Source organism: Manis pentadactyla, chromosome 8 (genome assembly GCF_030020395.1).
Source record: "Manis pentadactyla isolate mManPen7 chromosome 8, mManPen7.hap1, whole genome shotgun sequence".
In the NCBI taxonomy this organism is placed as follows: Eukaryota; Metazoa; Chordata; class Mammalia; order Pholidota; family Manidae; genus Manis; species Manis pentadactyla.
Genome location: NC_080026.1, coordinates 71657276 through 71674176, shown reverse-complemented (window position 1 = coordinate 71674176; position 16901 = coordinate 71657276). Strand labels below are relative to the sequence as shown.

At 40.6% G+C, this 16901-nt stretch overlaps 1 protein-coding gene across 2 annotated transcripts in view; it reads right to left on the bottom strand.

Moving 5' to 3' along the window:
- Nucleotides 1-16515, bottom strand: part of LIPA (lipase A, lysosomal acid type) — a 46225-nt gene extending 29710 nt beyond the window's left edge. The window contains exons 1-3 of one of the 2 annotated variants that reach the window (XM_036924074.2): nucleotides 16359-16515; nucleotides 14243-14354; nucleotides 12872-12989 (exon numbers count right to left, since the gene is read on the bottom strand). In XM_036924074.2, coding sequence (XP_036779969.1) covers nucleotides 12872-12989; nucleotides 14243-14353 — 229 coding nt within the window. In that variant the 5' untranslated portion in view covers nucleotide 14354; nucleotides 16359-16515. Of the gene's footprint in view, nucleotides 1-12871; nucleotides 12990-13168; nucleotides 13310-14242; nucleotides 14355-16358 lie in introns of those variants that run through there. The other variant, XM_036924075.2, reaches the window with a different exon arrangement.
- Nucleotides 16516-16901: the final 386 nt, after the last annotated feature.

Below are 16901 nucleotides of genomic sequence, written 5' to 3'. Positions count from 1 at the left end.
CAAGGCATTTGGGGATTCAGAGGAAGTGTGTGTCTCCTTTCTGCTCAAGCAGTCAGGGAGAGATGGCAGTTAAGCTGGGCCTGGAAGGATGGAAAGCATTGTTTTTAAAAAGATACAGAAAATGAAGATGGTAGGCTGGGTGAGCAGCATTCTGGAGGTTGTGTCCCCAGCTGAAGTCCAGGGAGAGTTTAACAAAAACGGAGTAACTCATTTGGACTTAAGAGTATCAGATGGCAGTGCTTCAATACTTACTAATATAACATCAGTGATGTCATTCATAATTTGGCTATGGTACTCATTAAAACCCATACAATTGGTAAATAATAAATGTTTCTTAGATAACAGGTAAACATAGCTGGCAATCAACGGTTTTCAAGCACTCCTCCTAAACCTTGTGAAAGAAGTATTCTACCCCATAGACATCATGGCCTGTAACTGGAATCACTAATTTGGGGGATCATGAAGTTCTTTGCACATATCCATGTAAACTTCAAAGGTCAACTGCTGTATAGTAGAGGGTCAGCAGTACAGACAACAGCTAGGACTTAATGTTAAGGAAATGTGTTACCTCATTCATTAGGACCCTGAAGACTGCTGAATGGCAATATCACATAATTACACTTGGGCTCTAAAAAGGTTCATCCTGCAACACTATGTAAGATGGACAAGAATAGGGAGGCTGGCAGAAAGGAGAGCAGCTGGCATGGGTAGAGGAGCCATGTGGCTCAGGTCTGTGATCATAAAAACCTCCAACACCCTCCAAGCAAGGCTCTGCCTGCAGTCAGAGGGGACCACTGTAACACGCCTGAAACACGCCCACCACACAGCTTTCAACTCAGATTGTAGAGCACAAAAACTGAGAAAGCCCACATTAAAACAGGTAACAGGAAAGGTTTTACTTTACCCCTAATAAATGAATAATATCTTAATGTATCTTGTAAACAGAATCTTTTACTATTAAGTAAAATTATCTTGTAAATAGTACAGACTTATGCATTATTTTTGTGTATACTAAAAGCATTCATTTCTTAAAAGATAAGCAGATGGAATTCTCATATTTCTGTTTCGACATTCTTTCTTCTTTTAACATGTGGGAAGTCTCAAAAATAGAAGGGCTCAAGTCTCTCCTGGATTCTGAGCTTACTTTGGGCATCCAGTTAAATGGTAATGAGAGCGCAAGGTAAGGTGCTAGCCTAGCAAAGCCAAGAAAGGGATGAACTGAAGCCATCCAACGTGGACAGCCCAGATGAATGATTCTGCAGTTTCCAATCTAGGTCATTAGGAGGACAATGGTGCTATTAACAGAACGGGAAGTCAGGAGGGGAAGTGGCATGGATGAGATGACCTCCACGTTGAGTATTAAGGACTCTTCTGAATTCTTTCTGGCTGGCTGGCTTAAGTGAGGCGAGGTAACACACTGACAACATCCTCCTGAATAGGAGTGGAAGACAAAGAAGAGCCTCTGTCTGGGACCATGGGAATGCAAACCATCAGAGAAGAACCTATGCAGTGCTCAGAATATCACAAACTCCTTGAGTTAACTTTGTCATTTGTTGCACATTTCCTTTAAAAGCCCCCTGAGCTTACCTCACAGCAGGTGTTACACCCGCATCACTGAGCCACTACAGGGAGGCCTGAGCAGAGCACAGGAAGAAGGTGGGGACCTAACCTGAGGACCTGATTTAGAATGCTGCCTGTCTGTGCTCCCCATTCTAAAGCCCAAGGTGTGCCCCACACCACACACCCTGCCAAAAAGAAAGAACACAGGACATAACCCACAGAACCAGAGAATGGTAAGGCAAAGGGGAACCTGGCGATATCCAGCCAACACACTGTTTACATGGATGAAGACTCTGAGCCCGTGGAAGCGGGAGCACACACTACTCTGCAGCTGGCGCAGACGCAGCCCTGAGGTCTCCTAACTTCCTCCCTTCCGCCCACAAGCCAGTGAAGAATCATGCTCACTTTCCTTGCACAGACACAGCACGTTCTCCCCTGCAACAGTTGTGACACATACACATAGGGCATATGGCACTATGTGCCACATGGACAGAGGAGCCAGGAGATGACTAAAGAAAAAGAAGAGGAGGAACATTCTCTGAATGTGTCTTTACTAAGGTCTCTGCATCTTTTAACAGTGACTCATATGACTAATTAGTCAACTAACCACTTTTAAGAGAAATAATATCAATACATATTTTTCTTTATATGGGATCTGAAATCTATACACAGGATTTACTTTAAAAAAAAAAGGCAGATACATTGAGGGACGGAAGATGGCGGCGTGAGTAGAGCAGCGGAAATCTCCTCCCAAAACAACATATATCTATGAAAATATAACAAAGACAACCCTTCCTAGAATAAAGACCAGAGGACACAGGACAATATACAGACCACATCCGCACCTGAGAGAACCCAGCAACTCGCAAAGGGGGTAAGATACAAGCCCCGGCCCCGCGGGAGCCGAGCGCCCCTCCCCCCAGCTCCCGGCGGGAGAAGAGCAGGCAGAGCGGGAGGGAGACGGAGCCCAGGGCTGCCGAGCACCCAGCCCCCGCCATCCGGGCCAGAGTGCAGGGCCCTCGATACTGGGAAAACAGGGCAGCAAGAACAGTGAGCGGGCACTGGAGGCTGGGCGACAGAGGACATAAGAAAAGCGCGCAACCATTTTTTTTTTTTGCTTTTTTGCTGCTTTGTTTTGGCGAGCGCTTTTTGGAAGTCTTAAAGGGACAGGGACCCCAATACTAGGGAAACAGGGCAGAAAGACCGGTGAGCAGAGGCCTGAGGCTGGCACTGGAGAATAAAGAAAAACGAACGACCACCTTTTTTTTTTAATTAAAAAAAAATTTTTTTTTTTCTTTTTCTTGTTTTTTTTGTGGTCGTTGCTTTGTTTTGGCGGGTGCTTTTTGGAAGTCTTAAAGGGGCAGGGCGGGTCACTTAATCCAGAGGTAGGGAATCCGGGATCTCTGGGCACCCTAACCCCTGGGCTGCAGGGAGCAGGGAGGCCCCTTACGGAGATAAATAGCCTCCCAGCAGCTCCTGCTCCAACGCGACTCCACCATTTTGGAGCAGCTGCCCGAGCCAGGCCACGCCCACAGCAATAGCGGAGATTAACTCCATAGCTGCCGGGCAGGAAGCAGAAACCCTGTCTGCGCGCAGTTGCGCAGCACAAGCCACTAGAGGCCGCTGTTCTCCCAGGAGAGGAGGGCCACAAACCAACAAGAAAGGAAGTCCTTCCAGCCGTCACTCGTCCCAGTTCTGCAGACTATTCCTATCACCATGAAAAGGCAAAGCTACAGGCAGACAAAGATTACAGAGACAACACCAGAGAAGGAGACAGACCTAACCAGTCTTCCTGACAAAGAATTCAAAATAAGAATCATAAACATGCTGACAGAGATGCAGAGAAATACGCAAGAAAAATGGGATGAAGTCCGGAAAGAGATCACAGATGCTAGAAAGGAGATCGCAGAAATGAAACAAACTCTGGAAGGGTTTATAAGCAGAATGGATAGAATGCAAGAGGCCACTGATGGAACTGAAATCAGAGAACAGGAACGCATAGAAGCTGACACAGAGAGAGACAAAAGGATCTCCAGGAATGAAACAATATTAAGAGAACTGTGTGACCAATCTAAAAGGAACAATATCCGTATTATAGGGTTCCCAGAAGAAGAAGAGAGAGGAAAAGAGATGGAAAGTATCTTAGAAGAAATAATTGCTGAAAACTTCCCCACACTGGGGGAGGAAGTAATCAAACAGACCACAGAAATACACAGAACCCCCAACAGAAAGGATCCAAGAAGGGCAACACCAAGACACATAATAATTAAAATGGCAAAGATCAAGGACAAGGAAAGAGTGTTAAAGGCAGCTAGAGAGAAAAAGGTCACCTATAAAGGGAAACCCATCAGGCTAACGTCAGATTTCTCAACAGAAACCCTACAGGCCAGAAGAGAATGGCATGATATATTTAATACAATTAAACAGAAGGGCCTTGAACCAAGGATACTGTATCCAGCACGACTATCATTCAAATATGACGGTGGGATTAAACAATTCCCAGACAAACAAAAGCTGAGGGAATTTGCTTTCCACAAACCACCTCTACAGAACATCTTACAGGGACTGCTCTAGATGGGAGCACTCCTAGAAGGAGCACAGCACAAAACACCCAACATATGAAGAATCGAGGAGGAGGAACAAGAAGGGAGAGAAGAAAAGAATCTCCAGACAGTGTATATAACAGCTCAATAAGCGAGCTAAGTTAGGCAGTAAGATACTAAAGAGGCTAACCTTGAACCTTTGGTAACCACGAATTTAAAGCCTGCAATGGCAATAAGTACATATCTTTCAATAGTCACCCTAAATGTTAATGGGTTGAATGCACCAATCAAAAGACACAGAGTAACAGAATGGATAAAAAAGCAAGACCCATCTATATGCTGCTTACAAGAAACTCACCTCAAACCCAAAGACATGTACAGACTAAAAGTCAAGGGATGGAAAAACATATTTCAAGCAAACAACAGTGAGAAGAAAGCAGGGGTTGCAGTACTAATATCAGACAAAATAGACTTCAAAACAAAGAAAGTAACAAGAGATAAAGAAGGACACTACATAATGATAAAGGGCTCAGTCAAACAAGAGGATATAACCATTCTAAATATATATGCACCCAACACAGGAGCACCAGCATATGTGAAACAAATACTAACAGAACTAAAGGGGGATATAGACTGCAATGCATTCATTCTAGGAGACTTCAACACACCACTCACCCTAAAGGATAGATCCACTGGGCAGAAAATAAGTAAGGACACGGAAGCACTGAACAACACAGTAGAGCAGATGGACCTAATAGACATCTATAGAACTCTACATCCAAAAGCAGCGGGATATACATTCTTCTCAAGTGCACATGAAACATTCTCCAGAATAGACCACATACTAGGCCACAAAAAGAGCCTCAGAAAATTCCAAAAGATTGAAATCCTACCAACCAACTTTTCAGACCACAAAGGCATAAAACTAGAAATAAACTGTACAAAGAAAGCAAAGAGGCTCACAAACACATGGAGGCTTAACAACACGCTCCTAAATAATCAATGGATCAATGACCAAATCAAAATGGAGATCCAGCAATATATGGAAACAAATGACAACAACAACACTAAGCCCCAGCTTCTGTGGGACACAGCAAAAGCAGTCTTAAGAGGAAAGTATATAGCAATCCAAGCATATTTAAAAAAGGAAGAGCAATCCCAAATGAATGGTCTAATGTCACAATTATCGAAATTGGAAAAAGAAGAACAGATGAGGCCTAAGGTCAGCAGAAGGAGGGACATAATAAAGATCAGAGAAGAAATAAATAAAATTGAGAAGAATAAAACAATAGCAAAAATCAATGAAACCAAGAGCTGGTTCTTCGAGAAAATAAACAAAATAGATAAGCCTCTAGCCAGACTTATTAAGAAGAAAAGAGAGTCAACACAAATCAACAGTATCAGAAACGAGAAAGGAAAAATCACGACGGACCCCACGGAAATGCAAAGAATTATTGGAGAATACTATGAAAACCTATATGCTAACAAGCTGGGAAACCTAGGAGAAATGGACAACTTCCTAGAAAAATATAACCTTCCAAGATTGACCCAGGAAGAAACAGAAAATCTAAACAGACCAATTACCAGCAACGAAATTGAAGAGGTAATCAAAAAACTACCAAAGAACAAAACGCCCGGGCCAGATGGATTTACCTCGGAATTTTATCAGACATACAGGGAAGACATAATACCCATTCTCTTTAAAGTTTTCCAAAAAATAGAGGAGGAGGGGATACTCCCAAACTCATTCTATGAAGCTAACATCACCCTAATACCAAAACCAGGCAAAGACCCCACCAAAAAAGAAAACTACAGACCAATATCCCTGATGAACGTAGATGCAAAAATACTCAACAAAATATTAGCAAACCGAATTCAAAAATACATCAAAAGGATCATACACCATGACCAAGTGGGATTCATTCCAGGGATGCAAGGATGGTACAACATTCGAAAGTCCATCAACATCATCCACCACATCAACAAAAAGAAAGACAAAAACCACATGATCATCTCCATAGATGCTGAAAAAGCATTTGACAAAGTTCAACATCCATTCATGTTAAAAACTCTCAGCAAAATGGGAATAGAGGGCAAGTACCTCAACATAATAAAGGCCATCTATGATAAACCCACAGCCAACATTATATTGAACAGCGAGAAGCTGAAAGCATTTCCTCTGAGATCGGGAACTAGACAGGGATGCCCACTCTCTCCACTGTTATTTAACATAGTACTGGAGGTCCTAGCCACGGCAATCAGACAAAATAAAGAAATACAAGGAATCCAGATTGGTAAAGAAGAAGTTAAACTGTCACTATTTGCAGATGACATGATACTGTACATAAAAAACCCTAAAGACTCCACCCCAAAACTACTAGAACTGATATCGGAATACAGCAAAGTTGCAGGATACAAAATCAACACACAGAAATCTGTGGCTTTCCTATATACTAACAATGAACCAACAGAAAGAGAAATCAGGAAAACAACTCCATTCACAATTGCATCAAAAAAAATAAAATACCTAGGAATAAACCTAACCAAAGAAGTGAAAGACTTATACACTGAAAACTACAAGTCACTCTTAAGAGAAATTAAAGGGGACACTAACAGATGGAAACTCATCCCATGCTCGTGGCTAGGAAGAATTAATATCGTCAAAATGGCCATCCTGCCCAAAGCAATATACAGATTTGATGCAATCCCTATGAAACTACCAGCAACATTCTTCAATGAACTGGAACATATAATTCAAAAATTCATATGGAAACACCAAAGACCCCGAATAGCCAAAGCAATCCTGAGAAAGAAGAATAAAGTAGGGGGGATCTCACTCCCCAACTTCAAGCTCTACTATAAAGCCATAGTAATCAAGACAATTTGGTACTGGCACAAGAGCAGAGCCACAGACCAATGGAACAGACTAGAGAATCCAGACATTAACCCAGACATATATGGTCAATTAATATTTGATAAAGGAGCCATGGACATACAATGGCGAAATGACAGTCTCTTCAACAGGTGGTGCTGGCAAAACTGGACAGCTACATGTAGGAGAATGAAACTGGACCATTGTCTAACCCCATATACAAAAGTAAACTCAAAATGGATCAAAGACTTGAATGTAAGTCATGAAACCATTAAACTTTTGGAAGAAAACATAGGCAAAAACCTCTTAGACATAAACATGAGTGACCTCTTCTTGAACATATCTCCCCGGGCAAGGAAAACAACAGCAAAAATGAGTAAGTGGGACTATATTAAGCTGAAAAGCTTCTGTACAGCAAAAGACACCATCAATAGAACAAGAAGGATCCCTACAGTATGGGAGAATATATTTGAAAATGACACATCCGATAAAGGCTTGACGTCCAGAATATATAAGGAGCTCTCACGCCTCAACAAACAAAAAACAAATAACCCAATTAAAAAATGGGCAGAGGAACTGAAGAGACAGTTCTCCAAAAAAGAAATACAGATGGCCAACAGACACATGAAAAGATGCTCCACATCGCTAATTATCAGAGAAATGCAAATTAAAACTACAATGAGGTATCACCTCACACCAGTAAGGATGGCTGCCATCCAAAAGACAAACAACAACAAATGTTGGCGAGGCTGTGGAGAAAGGGGAACCCTCCTACACTGCTGGTGGGAATGTAAGTTAGTTCAACCATTGTGGAAAGCAGTATGGAGGTCCATCAAAATGCTCAAAACAGACATACCATTTGACCCAGGAATTCCACTCCTAGGAATCTACCCTAAGAACGCAGCAATCAAGTTTGAGAAAGACAGATGCACCCCTATGTTTATTGCAGCACTATTTACAATAGCCAAGAATTGGAAGCAACCTAAATGTCCATCAATAGATGAATGGATAAAGAAGATGTGGTACATATACACAATGGAATACTACTCAGCCATAAGAAAAGGGGAAATCCAATCATTTGCAGCAACATGGATGGAGCTGGAGGGTATTATGCTCAGTGAAACAAGCCAAGCGGAGAAAGAGAAATACCAAATGATTTCACTTATCTGTGGAATATAAGAACAAAGGAAAAACTGAAGGAACAAAACAGCAGCAGAATCACAGAACTCAAGAATGGACTAACAGGTACCAAAGGGAAAGGGACTGGGGAGGATGGGTGGGTAGGGAGGGATAAGGGGGGGAGAAGTAGGGGGGTATTAAGATTAACATGCATGGGGGGGGTAGGAGAAAAGGGAGGGCTGTACAACACAGAGAAGGCAAGTAGTGATTCTACAACATTTTGCTATGCTGATGGACAGTGACTGTAAAGGGGTTTATAGGGGAGACCTGGTATAGGGGAGAGCCTAGTAAGCATAATATTCGTCATGTAAGTGTAGATTAGTGATAGCAAAAAAAAAAAAAAAAAAAAGGGCAGTTCCTGTGTGGTAACCTCCAACGAGTTCTACACAAGGGTATAAAGGGCATATAAAAGTGTAGGCAAAGGGTCTGTTTGTGTTTATACAGAGGATCAAAGCCTAATTGGGCTACCCCAAAAATGAACTAAGATACGATATGAAAAAGAACTTCCAACATCAGCACTCTGGGGAAGACTCATGGCAGAAGATGATCATCAAAAAACCCCAACAAAGATCCACGCACTGCTACAGCTGTAGATGCACTCATCCCACCAGTTCCTGGACTTGCCATGGGAATGAGGAAGGAGATATCTAAGCTGACCTGTACATACAGTAAAACAACAAAATTGGACTGGATCTATACTGTTGGAACTCAACCAAGAATTTGGTGAAGTGCAAATTGTAGCGCTCCAAAGTCTTACAACTACAAACTATTTACTGTTAAAAGAACATATGGCATGTGAACAGTCCCCAGGAATGGGTTGTTTTAATTTGTCTGATTTCTCTCAGACTGTTCAAGTTCAGTTGGACAATATCCACCACATCATAGATAAGTTTTCACAAATGCCTAAGGTGCCTAACTGGTTTTCTTGGTTTCACTGCAGATGGCTGGTAATTACAGATATGCTTTGGTTATGTAACTATACTCCTATTATGTTAATGTGTGTGTGCAATTTAAGTAGTAGCTTAAAACCTATACATGCTGAAGTTACTCTACAAGAAGATATGTCAAAGAAATAATCAATCTTCCCATGTTTTCTTCCGCCTGCTACTTCTATAGCTTTTCTTCTTCCTTCCTAATTACAACCCTTAAATAGAATTCGTGCCTCATATCAAATTTACCGAGTATCATAATTCTTCCAAGTGGTAAAGATACCTCAAGACAAATGCTGGGCATAGAAGCCACAGGGCATAAATATGCAAAGAAGTAAAAAGCTAACTTTTTCAAACAATAAGGCTTCTCTCTCACTTACCAACTTCACATTTCCCTGTATGGCCCCGGAAGATGACTGGTTAGCCAGAGACGGGTAAGATTCCTCAAGGGAGGAACAACCTAAGACAGGCACAGTCGCAGGGGGGCCATCAGGTGAGAAATTGGGGATCAACAGAGGTGAGGCTTAGAACCTCACCCCCCCGTTCTGAGAGAAATCTTCTGCATACGTGGATGTTTTATTGCCCTGGTCTAGCTTGGATTAACACATAGTCTACAGGCACACACCTGATCATCTACATTTGCTCTCTTACAACACTAAACTATGTTTTCTACCTTTATCTTGTATCTACCTACCACTTCAGCATTTTATTAAAGATAATAATAATAAAGAGAGAAATGTGGTATCCACATATAAATCAAGTATAAAAACCAAATCAGTATTCATATTTGAACTGACTGTTTATAGTTCATAATGTATGAGCAAAACCGAAAGTTTCTGTGATGACTGCCCTTGTACTGTTCACTATGTAACTTATTCATTATGTAAGAATTTGTTCTCCATGTAAAAACTTGTTTGTTATGCCTCAGAAGATTGGAGACTGACAAAAATTAGGCTTGGGGTGGAATAATGATTGTGCATTGAGCATTGACTCCCCTATACAGAATTTTATTGTCGTTAACAACCATTTGATCAATAAATAAGAGAGATGCCCTCACAAAAAAAAAAAAAAAAAAAAAAAAGGACAGACTTCCAATGGTAAAATAAATTAGTAACCGGGATGTAATGTATAGCATAAGGAATATAGTCAAGATATTGTAACAGCCTGGTAGGGTGATAGCTGGAACCTAGAATTATGTATATAAATGTTCTACCACTGTGTTGTACACTTGAAACTCATGTAATGTAATACTGTGTGTCAACTACCCTTCAATAAAAAATAATTATTAAAAAAAATAATAATAATAATAATAATAATAATAAAGAGAGAAATGTGGTATCCACATATAAATCAAGTATAAAAACCAAATGAATATTCATATTTGAACTGACTGTTTAGAGTTCATAATGCATGAGCAAAACCGAAAGTTTCTGTGATGACTGCCCTTGTACTGTTCACTATGTAACTTATTCATTATGTAAGAATTTGTTCTCCATGTAAAAACTTGTTTGTTATGCCTCAGAAGATTGGAGACTGACAAAAATTAGGCTTGGGGTGGAATAATGATTGTGCATTGAGCATTGACTCCCCTATACAGAATTTTATTGTCGTTAACAACCATTTGATCAATAAATATGAGAGATGCCCTCACAAAAAAAAAAAAAAAAAAAAAAAAAAATGGATAGACTTCCAATGGTAAAATAAAAACCGGGATGTAATGTATAGCATAAGGAATATAGTCAAGATATTGTAACAGCCTGGTAGGGTGATAGCTGGAACCTAGAATTATGTATATAAATGTTCTACCACTGTGTTGTACACTTGAAACTCATGTAATGTAATACTGTGTGTCAACTACCCTTCAATAAAAAATAATAATTAAAAAAAAAAAAAAAAAAGGCAGGAAACCAAGATCATATGTTCACTTGGGAATAAAATAGACAATTTGTGTGTTTTGAGCAGAAGGAAAAATAGAAGTCTTCACAGTAGCCATTCAGCACGAATTAGAAGGCTTAATGCCTTTTGTGATTTGTAGATACATGGTATTAAATTTCCCTCTTATAATCATGTTACAAAAATGTGTAGTGAATTTTTGTAACATGTTTATAAGAGGAAAATTTAATACCATGTATCTACAAATCACAAAAATCACAATTAGAAATTAAACTTCAAAAAGAGCATTGGCTGTCTTGGCCACTTTAGCATTATTAAAAGCCTTATTATAGCTAGAATTTATGGGAGAAAAAAAATGATTGATATTAAGAAAAGTAGATAACAAATCTCATGTTAACACAGGTTTTTAAATTTGCTATAAACAATAATTTGGTAAAGAATTAAAGCAAAGGCAGCCCTTCTGCTCATAAAAAATTTTAATCAAAGAAGATAGCTATCCAATTACCTTAATCTCAACTTTAATTTCCCAAGGAGAGTTTCTAGAAACAGAAAATGTTAAAAAAAAAAAAAAAAACTACATAAGAAGAGATCTGTTTAACAATTTCAACTGGTCTGTCTAGAAATTCCTTAATTTGCATTGACAACTACAGTTTTGCTTGAATTGAGAGAAGCAAAAAATATATATGTATTAAGCCAAAGTTATAAGACCTTTCATATATTCCTAGTGAGAGCATTACATGAAGAAGACCACATGGGAAACAATTTAACAATATCTATCAAAATCACAAATGTATATATCCTCGGACTCAAAAACTCTGTTTCTGAAAATGTAGCTTATAAGTAAACTTGCACACATACAAGGTTTTTCCAGTTGCAATATTTGTTAGAAGACTGGAAATAGCCCAAATGCCTATAAATAGGACGCTTGTTAAATAAGTCATGATACAGCTGCAAAGTGGAATACCATGTGTCTGTAGAAATGAATGATGAAGAACTCTTTATTATATGGAAAGAGCTCCAAAACACTAAGTAAAAAATTCAAGGAACAAAAGAATGTGCATTCAATGCCACTTGCTGTAATAAAAGGAAAGTGGGGCAAAATAATAATGTATTTTTGTATTTGTCTCTAAATAGATTCTTTAGAGATAAAGAAATTTAAATAGATTTTGGAAGGATACATAAAAAGCTGGGGAGGTGAAGAATGAGACAGGGCATGGGTATGTCACCATACAGCTGACCCTTCAACAACACAGATGTTAGGGGCACAGACTCCCCTTGCAGTAGAAAATCCCCATACAACTTTTGATGCCCCTAAGACTTTACTAATAGCCTACTGTCAACCAGAAACCTTACCCTTCACATAAGCAGTCAATGTTATTTTAAAAATCATAAGAAAAAAATACATTTACAATACTGTATTTACTGAAAAAAATCCACTTATAAGTGGACCTGTGCAGTTCAAACCTGTGTTGTTCAAGTCAACTGTTCTTACTTTCTCTGATATTTTAATTATGTGAATATATTACCTATTCAAAAAACTTAAATAATTTTCACATAGCAAAAGCTATCTACTTACTTAATGCTCAAAACATTGAATTAAATAAGATGCTTCCTTACCACAAAGCAGAGATTTTAGCATGTTCTCAAATTTGACCTTTGAATCTTTAAGCAAAATAGGAAATTAGATGACTCTCGTCCTTATTTCCTTAAAAAAAGAAGTTATTTTTACATGCCTTGCATAAATGTAACACTTTAAGTGCTCTGGTCTAAAAAATAATCCCATTTCAATTTTTCAAGTTAAATCTGAACTTGTTTACTGACAAAAAAACCAGCCATATTCCACAATGAAGTTAACTTTCAGAGTTTTCCCGTCTCACCACAGAAAACACCCATACCTTTGTCAGAACGGTTCTTCCTCCCGTGAGGGATCCGGTGAAGACAAAGGATATATCCGTCTTCTGTCTCGACCAGGTGTTCCTCACTAGGGAATCCCCAGTACGAGATAATTTCACTCTAAGGAGAAAAAGGATGATGCAAATTCTATGGATAGAATCTAGAAAGATCTCCTGTGTTACAGGAAGAGGAGACCAAATCTCAGTGATGGTTACAAAAATTTTGGTCTGCTTAATCTAGCAGCACATGCCATCACTAAAGTAAATCTTTCCCTTGTTTTATCCATGGGTTCTACTCACAAGGTCTGGTTTTATCATTCCAGCATGTTCTACACCAAATGCATTCAACTTTGCCATAGCTTTAGGCTTCTTTGTTTCCATCCTGACTCTCAGGCACAAAGAAACGCTCAGTTCTTTCTTTTCTAAATTTGCCAGCTAGTACTGTGACAGATTTAAAAGCAGGAATTATGATCAAATTCACTTCCTCACAAGCAAAGATTGATGCATAGGGCAACTGTTAATCACAACTAAGTGGAAAATGGGTAACTTAATTATCCAGAAGATTTGATGTAAATAAGTGCTCATTATCCTTTCTACCATAAATACTTGAGAGAATTCAATTTTATCATTTCTATAGGAAAAGGAATAAAAGGAGGAGAAAGGATAAAAGAGGACATTTGGGACAAAAAATAAAACTTCACCTTAAGACCCTGATATCAGGTCATACTGTCTTGGCTCACCATGAATTGATCTGTCTCTGAGGTAGCCTGGGTGATCTCAGTCTTTGGATGACTACATTGTATGTTTTAAAGTGTTAGGTTTTTTTAGTAATCTGTATTTTCCTGATATTTTATGCCTAAATGATGTATTTCCAGATTTTATTATTTAATTAAGATTAACACCTTGGAATTGCTTTAATTACTCAAGGGATTTTTTTACTTATTCTAACAAAATTTTTTTCAGGAATTTTTATTTTTGTCCTTAACTGTGCGCCTTGGACATTATCAATCAAAATCCTTGTTCAACGTGTTGTAAAATCACTGCTCAGTTTCATTCTTGCGAAGTACTGACACTTTTTTTATTGTTCTTTGAACAAATTCAGTGAGACTTAAAAAATAAAATGAATTTTTAAAATATCATCTATCCCATTAAGAAGAGGATAGTTTTAACAGTAAGATGCTGTTTGTAAAATCTCTATTACCTGGTGGGAAAGCCTAGCAAACTGAATCTAAGATTCAGAGAACATGAAAAGCACAATGCGATACAAAGACATGAGAGTCTGTAACTTCATGTAGCCCATACAACTGAATTTAAGAAAATAATTGACATTTGCCACAGATACATTTTTCAAGCAGGTGACTTTGAGAAACTTACCACATTCATTTTCGTTTCAGGATCCACAGCTGTCAGCTTCCCTCTGGAAGCCTCGGTATGCAGGGTCCCAAGGACCAGGCAGACCACCAGACCCAAGAGTTGCATTTTCATTCTGTATAAAACAGTCTACTATTATTTGTCTGAATTTCACTACATAAAATTCTGTTGGTAGATTTTATGCTCCCATAAAAAGTTCTGAACAAGGTTTAGGGTAAGTAAAAGTCAGGGCAAACAGGACACAAATGACTCTTCACATCTGGAAACGAAAAGAAAAGAAAAGAATACGTATGATTCCACTCACACAAAGCTCTTGGAAATGCAACCTAATCTATATTGAAAGACAGCAGATCAATGGCTGCCTGAGGAGACAAGGGCAAAAGGAAAGGATTACAGAGGGATACACACAGGAATCTTTTGGAGGTGATGGGTAGGTTGATTATATTGAATTTACTGATGGTTTCACAGGTATACACATATGTCAAAACTTACAAGTTGTACATTTACAATATGCCCTTTTTTCTGTAAGAAATTAGTGAGAAAGTTTAATATCTTAATCTGGGTTATGGTTACATAAGCATATCAATATTCATGGGGCTGTACAGAAAGAATTGTGCATTTTATTGTTGTACCTCAATATAAAAAATGTTTTAAAGAAATAAAATGTATATTGTATTGTAAATCAGTAATACAATACAGCTATTTTTAAGACTTGTGTTTAAACTGAGTATTCCACAAATCTTCACCTTGTTCTCAGGTTACAAAAGTGAATACCTTCTTTCTGTTCATGCAATTCCTGCCGCTCCTGCCCTTATGCCTCCCAGCAGTGGTGAACCCCGAGATGGAGGGGATGTTATCTTAAGTCTGCATGGGCAAAGCAATTCCACTTGTGTTTACTCGTAAGTTTATATTTTTTAAAGCCATGAAGCGTCTGGCAGCAGTTGCTTTCCACTCAAATCCAGACCGGCTGTCCACAGAGGAAGCTCAAGGAAGGTAATAGCTGAAGCCACTCAACTGGAAATGGCACCCAGTTATTTTTCCTTCCGACACAACACTAAGCAAGTTTCTCAGCATACTAGTTACGAGATTCTCATAAGGATGATAATGAGGTCAAATGGAGAAATGTGTCCCCACCTCACCCCCCCGTCCCATTGGGTGCAGCTTTCTAGGCTCTCTTTAACAATTTGATCTCAGTTCTTTCTGTATTATAACATTCCAGTTAAGCCAGTTAAGTGTTTGCCCTTATTTCACCCAAGCCCCAGGGCAAACCGATTGTTTGATTAAAATCGAACCTATCTAACTGCCTTGGGCATATGAGATGTACAACACAGATTTTAAAACATGGGATGTGGGCTGCCCATCATTTATTTCCGTGGCTGAAGAGAAGCCCCAAAGCAGCTGTGGCTTAGCCTTCACAGCAGCACTAATTGCAATGAGCCAGACACCGCAAGCAGAGCTGCCGACCTTCTCTGTTAATTACTCCTCCACCAACTCTATGCAGTCCCGTTAAATCCTTTTTTCTTTTTCCAAGGAAACTTAGGTTCACCCAGTTAAGTACTGGAAGCAAGGTGCCAACTGGTTAAATCGCATTGCCAGGATCTTCACCAGGACCAATGCCAAAGTCAGCTCTCGAACACTCCATGGGCTAACAAGTTAGAAAGTCAGGCAAGGTGCCCAGAAAAACTAACTGGAGTAGAAGACGGGGAGCAAGAGAGGAACTGGGAATCAGGAGCCCTGGCTGTCACCGCAGTCCGAGGGCTCTGGGCAGCTTCGTTGAGCGGCGACCGCGCCAGTCCAGCAAACCGGAGGGTGCCCCGGGAAAGGCGAACAACTTTGGAGAGCCCCAGACTCCTAGGCCGCAGGGAGATGCCTCGGGCCACCGCCCGCAGCAGAGGCGCCCGCAGATACTCCATGCAAGAGTGTGAGGGGCCGAGCGCAGAGGGTGCTGCCGGTCTGCAGCAGCTCCTGGCAGCAGCACACAGAGAACCCGCAGCGGCGCGCGACCCTCCCCCGCAGCCGGTGGAGGCAGAAGGGCAGGCAGGCGGGAGGGCGGGCACGTAGGCAGGCAGGCAGGCGTGCCGCACGCACACCTGGCGGCGCGGCCGGGGTGGGCACTCACCTGGAGCTGTGCTCCCGGGCCGCTGGCCGGAGCCGCAGTGTCCCACCGCGAGGGCAGAGGCACAAGACGGGGACATGGAGGAGAAGCTGACTACGGGATGGGTGGGCAGGCGCCCGCACCACCCCGCGCACGCTATTCGCGCCACCAATCCGAGCCCTTGGCTGCCGGAAAGTGCAACAGAGACTCCGCCCGGCATTGCGCCACAACTTCCGAGGGTGCCCCCCACCCACGCCTGGGTTTCCGCGGAGCATGCGCGATGAGCGAGCCCAAGCCGTGCCGAGGCTCGGGTCCCTTTCAACCCCTTGCAGCTCCCAAGTTCCACCGGCCCGCGCCTACTGCCTGGTGCCTTGCAGGCTGCCAACTGCTCTGCCCCAGGAGCTTCAGTAAGGCCGGCACCCTCTGCGCCTGGCACAGAATGCGTGCGCTCTAGAAATGAAATTATATGTTCCATGTAAAGCGCTTAGCAGTGTGCCTTATACAAAGCAATCTTGCTGTACATTTTACTTTTACTACTAAAATGCAAAACATTAAGACACTAGAGAT